Genomic DNA, 7,500 nt, shown 5'->3' on the forward strand with positions numbered 1-7,500 from the left:
AGCTAGCTGTTAGCATGTTCATGTTGTTGTTTACCTGGTTGGATGACGCTTCTTTCTTCTTCCTGCCGCCGCTCCAAACTATCGTCTTCGTCACACGGAACCGTGACCGTTATTTAGAACTCATGGACGAGGTTTACGGTAAAATAATGAATAAAAAAATTCCCCGAAAACACCGTTTTAAAAATAAAACTAAGTATGTTTACTTCAGAGATAACAATTCTGCACCGCCGCCATGTTGGATCTGACGACTGCGCTTCTCTGCAGCTCACATGACCTCGTTATCAGAAAGTCACGTGACGATAATTGGGTCATCTGATTGGTGGACGATTTTCCTCGACATAAATAATTAAAAATAAACACAACGAATTGGTAAATAAAATAAATAAATGTAAACATAAAACGTGAAACATGTGCAGTTCAATAAAACTAAATAAATTAATATGTAGAAAATTAAATAAACAAATTACTAAAGAAATAAATCAAATAATAAATAAATGTATAAATACAAAACTTCATTATTAAATAAATGTGCAGTTCAATTTGAAAATAAAAAATATGCTCATCTATAATAGTAAATACATAATAATTTATTATTAGTTAATATTCATATAAAATTATATATAAATGAATTCCTTTGTTTCGTACGGTTTTAAGACATCGTTTTAACTTTATACTACTTTATTCTTGAGAATATTGGACCCTCTCCTCCATTACATTATTTCACATTTCAGATTCAAATGTTCCTCCAAAACTCAGTTAATAAAATGTACAGACTGTTAAAAATGAACAAGTCACGTTTAAATTAAAGCCCTGAGACGTCACCTCTTCTTCTTACGGAGAGTACCTTCTACTCATTTTATTAAATATTTCCAGTATCAGTAAAAAAGTACGAAGCAGAGGTTATTGAAACATTAAAATAAGTTTACAATTGTACAATAATTTATGGACTCGCATACGTTTACCATCAGCTTTAAAAAAAATGTCTCAACATATAATTCCATTATTTGTCTGTTTTCATTTTACAAATAAAGTAACTTTTACAAATAAAGTAACTACCGAGTGGAACTTCTTTATAAACGTATGATGTCATGAGTTGAATCTAAATCCAAACTTCGATGATGTCCCCGTCCTCCATGTCCAGCTGAGCCGGCGTCTGTCCGTCCGTCACTTTGCAGCCGTCGAAGAGGAAGCGGACCTTCGTCTGTTCAACGGAGGACATCCGGGACAAATGCTGAGAGAAGATGGAGACAAGGGGAGAGTCCTGGAGACACACACACACACACAGGTTATTAGGTCACAGGTTCGAGTCCCGCTGCTAAAGAACAAACAGTGAGGTGATGAAGAGTGACGGAGAGGAGCTACTCACTCTGTGCAGGGAGAACTCCTGAGAGGAGTGTCTGTCGTTGCTCTGCAGCCTCACAGTGATGATGTCACCTTCACTTTTATCCTCAACTGCCATGACGATGCACTCTAAACAACAACAGAAGAATCATGAGGTCATACATTTAGGGTCCACATTTAGGTCACGTGACCACAATCAAACCGAGGAAGACCATGACACGAGGCTGAGAGCTGAGCAAACACTAAGTAAGAAGAAGAAGTTCCTTCAAGCTGAACTGAACAATCAGCTAATAAAGAGAAGAAGAAGAAGAGCGTGTGTGAGCGTCATGTGACCCACCGATGATGTCGGCGATGCCGAGGCCGAGCTCTCCGACGGTGGCGTCCGTCTGGAGCTCCTCCTCCTCCCTCAGCAGCAGGAGGCGAGGAGGAGGAACGTCGAGGACGACGGACAGCCGGGTCACCACATCACTCAGAGGGGTCGACTACAAACAAAAACAACCTGTTATGAAACAAACAGGTGACATCATCTCGTCCTGCTCCGCGTTGTTCTCGGCGTTCGTACCGACAGAACCGGGATCTTGTGGACGTCGGTCCGGCAGCGGATCTTCAGCGGGATCTCACGGACCGACGAGCTGTACGGAGAAACCCGACGTCCGGAGAACGGGTTCACGACGATGACGTCATCGTCGTCCTGGACGGACTTCCTGTCCTGAGGCTCAGGAGACAGGAAGGAGTTCACCGCCCGGAGCTTTCTGTCAATCTCACTGAGGAACACAAAACAAACAAACACACACACACACACACACACACACACACACACGTGGGTTTATTCCTTTCTGTGTAAAAACACTGATAGAAAGAACACAGCTTAGAATACAGCCGAGTCGCCACAGTTCACGTGAGAATACAGCCGAGTCGCTACAGTTCACGTGAGAATACAGCCGAGTCGCCACAGTTCACGTGAGAATACAGCCGAGTCGCTACAGTTCACGTGAGAATACAGCCGAGTCGCCACAGTTCACGTGAGAATACAGCCGAGTCGCTACAGTTCACGTTAGAATACAGCCGAGTCGCCACAGTTCACGTGAGAATACAGCCGAGTCGCTACAGTTCACGTTAGAATACAGCCGAGTCGCCACAGTTCACGTGAGAATACAGCCGAGTCGCCACAGTTCACGTGAGAATACAGCCGAGTCGCTACAGTTCACGTTAGAATACAGCCGAGTCACCACAGTTCACGTGAGAATACAGCCGAGTCGCAACAGTTCACGTTAGAATACAGCCGAGTCGCCACAGTTCACGTTAGAATACAGCCGAGTCGCCACAGTTCACGTGAGAATACAGCCGAGTCGCCACAGTTCACGTGAGAATACAGCCGAGTCGCCACAGTTCACGTGAGAATACAGCCGAGTCGCTACAGTTCACGTTAGAATACAGCCGAGTCACCACAGTTCACGTGAGAATACAGCCGAGTCGCTACAGTTCACGTTAGAATACAGCCGAGTCGCCACAGTTCACGTGAGAATACAGCCGAGTCGCTATAGTTCACGTTAGAATACAGCCGAGTCGCCACAGTTCACGTGAGAATACAGCCGAGTCGCCACAGTTCACGTTAGAATACAGCCGAGTCGCAACAGTTCACGTGAGAATACAGCCGAGTCGCCACAGTTCACGTTAGAATACAGCCGAGTCGCCACAGTTCACGTTAGAATACAGCCGAGTCGCAACAGTTCACGTGAGAATACAGCCGAGTCGCTACAGTTCACGTGAGAATACAGCCGAGTCGCTACAGTTGACGTTAGAATACAGCCGAGTCGCAACAGTTCACGTGAGAATACAGCCGAGTCGCTACAGTTCACGTTAGAATACAGCCGAGTCGCAACAGTTGACGTTAGAATACAGCCGAGTCGCAACAGTTCACGTGAGAATACAGCCGAGTCGCTACAGTTCACGTGAGAATACAGCCGAGTCGCTACAGTTCACGTGAGAATACAGCCGAGTCGCTACAGTTCACGTTAGAATACAGCCGAGTCGCAACAGTTCACGTTAGAATACAGCCGAGTCGCAACAGTTCACGTGAGAATACAGCCGAGTCGCAACAGTTCACGTGAGAATACAGCCGAGTCGCTACAGTTCACGTTAGAATACAGCCGAGTCGCTACAGTTCACGTTAGAATACAGCCGAGTCGCAACAGTTCACGTGAGAATACAGCCGAGTCGCTACAGTTCACGTTAGAATACAGCCGAGTCGCTACAGTTCACGTTAGAATACAGCCGAGTCGCAACAGTTCACGTTAGAATACAGCCGAGTCGCAACAGTTCACGTGAGAATACAGCCGAGTCGCAACAGTTCACGTGAGAATACAGCCGAGTCGCTACAGTTCACGTTAGAATACAGCCGAGTCGCTACAGTTCACGTTAGAATACAGCCGAGTCGCAACAGTTCACGTGAGAATACAGCCGAGTCGCAACAGTTCACGTGAGAATACAGCCGAGTCGCTACAGTTCACGTTAGAATACAGCCGAGTCGCAACAGTTCACGTTAGAATACAGCCGAGTCGCAACAGTTCACGTTAGAATACAGCCGAGTCGCAACAGTTCACGTGAGAATACAGCCGAGTCGCAACAGTTCACGTGAGAATACAGCCGAGTCGCAACAGTTCACGTTAGAATACAGCCGAGTCGCCACAGTTCACGTGAGAATACAGCCGAGTCGCTACAGTTCACGTTAGAATACAGCCGAGTCGCAACAGTTCACGTGAGAATACAGCCGAGTCGCCACAGTTCACGTTAGAATACAGCCGAGTCGCTACAGTTCACGTGAGAATACAGCCGAGTCGCAACAGTTCACGTGAGAATACAGCCGAGTCGCTACAGTTCACGTTAGAATACAGCCGAGTCGCAACAGTTCACGTGAGAATACAGCCGAGTCGCCACAGTTCACGTGAGAATACAGCCGAGTCGCAACAGTTCACGTTAGAATACAGCCGAGTCGCCACAGTTCACGTGAGAATACAGCCGAGTCGCAACAGTTCACGTTAGAATACAGCCGAGTCGCAACAGTTCACGTGAGAATACAGCCGAGTCGCAACAGTTCACGTGAGAATACAGCCGAGTCGCAACAGTTCACGTTAGAATACAGCCGAGTCGCAACAGTTCACGTTAGAATACAGCCGAGTCGCAACAGTTCACGTGAGAATACAGCCGAGTCGCCACAGTTCACGTGAGAATACAGCCGAGTCGCCACAGTTCACGTGAGAATACAGCCGAGTCGCTACAGTTCACGTTAGAATACAGCCGAGTCGCAACAGTTCACGTGAGAATACAGCCGAGTCGCAACAGTTCACGTGAGAATACAGCCGAGTCGCTACAGTTCACGTTAGAATACAGCCGAGTCGCAACAGTTCACGTTAGAATACAGCCGAGTCGCAACAGTTCACGTTAGAATACAGCCGAGTCGCAACAGTTCACGTTAGAATACAGCCGAGTCGCAACAGTTCACGTTAGAATACAGCCGAGTCGCAACAGTTCACGTGAGAATACAGCCGAGTCGCAACAGTTCACGTGAGAATACAGCCGAGTCGCCACAGTTCACGTTAGAATACAGCCGAGTCGCAACAGTTCACGTGAGAATACAGCCGAGTCGCAACAGTTCACGTTAGAATACAGCCGAGTCGCTACAGTTCATGTTAGAATACAGCCGAGTCGCTACAGTTCATGTTAGAATACAGCCGAGTCGCTACAGTTGATTTCTGTGAGAAACCCGATCGGCATTACCCAAGCGACACAAACCACATCCGAGCAAAGAGTCCAGACTCACCTGATCTTCTTCTGGACCTGTCTGGACTGTTTCTGGACCGGACTCTGTGGAGGAGACGGGCAGCGGACGGCTGCTCTGAAATCAACGAGACAAATGTGTTCAGGTTCAATCAACATGACTTTGTTGTTATTACGTCACTGAACTAGAACCTGGAGAAGGTCTGGGTCCAGGTCTACTGACTCACAGTTCTGCTTTCTCCTGCCCGACCTCTGCTTCGTCCTCAGAGTCGCTGAGGTCGCCGACGTCGGGCAGCGGCGCTCGGGAAGAAAACCTCGTCCACAAAGTGTCGTCTGCAGCATCGTCTGTCCAGAGACACAAAGGACCCGCCTCATGGCATTAAAAGACACCCGATTGGTTGAACTCGGTCTGAGAGTTTCACCTCCGTTTGTTTTTTACCTGAGTTTTCCTTTTCAGTGAACACAGCCGACATCATCGGCTTCCACCGCAGACTGCTGCTCACCTGAGAACAAACCAGCTGGTTTAGACTTCAGATATAAACATCTTGAGATGTTAAAACTTCACGGTGACTGATCTGGAGTCAGCAGTCACTGATCGCCGGATGTTCACCTTGTTGGAGTAAACGGGCACCGAGACGACGGCATTTGGGTCGAGGATGCGTCTGCGTTTGGGTCGAGGCTTCACCTCCTGCTCACCGTCTGACAGCTGGAGGACAGAGGAGGTGTTCAGGTGCTCTCTATGTAACTGGGTTAGCAATAAGGAGGGTTCGACGACTTCTCACTGCAAATTTATTAGTGGAGTAACTGTTCTCCTTCAAAATGTCTCAAAAGATCATTTAATTGCTGTTTTGTAATTGTTTTCCTTTTGTATTATTGTCCATGTGTTCCACGTGTCAGGTTTTACATATTATCTCTGAAGTTGTTTCACTCATAAGGACATGAAGCATCATATTGTTTAGGAGTTAATGCAGATGTATAAACAAATATCCTCAAACACACACAAACATCTCCACACAATCACATTTTCTTTTTGTTGTTGATAATGTATTGTTATATATTATTAAATTTAAAATTAATTTTATCAATATAACGTATACATATTTTATGTCGATTTATTTTGTGTTCTCTATAATATAGTGACATTTAAATACTACATAGGTGGAGGCTTCATATATATATATATATATATATATATATATATATATATATATATATATATATATATATATATATATATATATATATATATATATATATAAAGTGTGTTTCATTGATTGTCAGAATTAGGTTGGACTTTTTAACATCAACATTTTTAGTGTACAACATATGATCCGTCTTGGATCAGCTGGAGAATACATTTAGAAAAAGCTGAAAACCGTTTGTTTTTAATTGTATTGCTAACTAGCAAACGTTAACTTCTGCAGCTCCAGAAGTCCAGCTACAAAGTGTATCATTTAGTTTTAACGTGGTTAAATCCGTAGTTTAACGGTAACTGTCGTATCACTAAGAAGCTTTGACCAAAAACGAAACCAAAAGTGAAGCTCACGGGTCTTTTATCAACTACAGGCTTTTATTTTTGAAAGAACGTGAGCTTTAGCTAACCTCCCGACTACGTAGATGCTAATGCTAATGTTTACTCGAAATATAGTTTAAATACGTTTCTATTACTTCACACCTCAACTGTTCACTGGAAGCTTATTTAATCACAGTAACAAAACATTGGTTTTTATTGACATAATTCATCAATAAGTGTTTTTTAACCGATAAAAAGCAGCAGATCTGTTTTAAACACTCACCGATTCCGCCATCTTTGTTTCTGTTTGTTGCCTTCAAGGACTGTGGGACATAAAGAGCCAATAGAAGCTTTTCAGTTGTCGAGTGTTGCTTTCAGGTACTGTGGGAAATAATTACCCTATGCGAATGACAGAGCAACTTTAGAACTGGTTATTGAGCAGTGGTGGAAAGTAACCCAGTACATTTACTCAAGTAATGTGCGTTGTACAGTTTGAGGTACTTGTACTTTACTAGAGTACTATCTATTTAAGAGTTATATTACACTTCTACGCCACATCTTAAATATTTTACTTTTTGTTCCACTGCATTTATTTAAGAGCTATAGTTACTTATACATTGTGATTCATAATAAAATATACAAAATCAATTAATTAATTATTTTCCTCTAGGAAGAGATTAGGGATACATTAGATTAATAACAATACAATATTATATTTAGAATTAGTAAATGTTTTTACAGGAAAATATCAAGCATCAAAATAGTTTCATATTTTTCTGTTGATTAGTTTAAAGGTTTCAGCTTTTCTTTTATAATCTGTTGCAGTTTAATTTATAACAAAACATATTTTATAAACTCTCCATGTGTTT

At 43.6% G+C, this 7,500-nt stretch overlaps 2 protein-coding genes across 2 annotated transcripts in view; both read right to left on the bottom strand.

Moving 5' to 3' along the window:
* The window catches only part of spns1 (SPNS lysolipid transporter 1, lysophospholipid), a 14,855-nt gene extending 14,623 nt beyond the window's left edge, over positions 1–232 (bottom strand). Inside the window, exon 1 of the mRNA XM_079282276.1 lies at positions 35–232. The gene's annotated coding sequence lies outside the window, so the exon portion shown is untranslated. The remainder of the gene's footprint in view (positions 1–34) is intronic.
* Positions 233–816: 584 nt separating this feature from the next.
* Positions 817–6,939, bottom strand: nfatc2ip (nuclear factor of activated T cells 2 interacting protein). The gene is made up of 9 exons (XM_079281223.1): positions 6,915–6,939; positions 5,729–5,824; positions 5,558–5,621; positions 5,346–5,463; positions 5,162–5,236; positions 1,904–2,105; positions 1,679–1,823; positions 1,367–1,470; positions 817–1,261 (listed from the first exon to the last, which is right to left on the bottom strand). Exons 1-9 carry the CDS (start codon positions 6,924–6,926, stop codon positions 1,100–1,102), a joined length of 978 nt encoding a protein of 325 aa, XP_079137349.1. The 5' UTR covers positions 6,927–6,939; the 3' UTR covers positions 817–1,099.
* Between the last annotated feature and the right edge of the window lie 561 nt (positions 6,940–7,500).

Source organism: Melanostigma gelatinosum (assembly GCF_949748355.1).
Source record: "Melanostigma gelatinosum genome assembly, chromosome: 13".
Taxonomy (NCBI): domain Eukaryota; kingdom Metazoa; phylum Chordata; class Actinopteri; order Perciformes; family Zoarcidae; genus Melanostigma; species Melanostigma gelatinosum.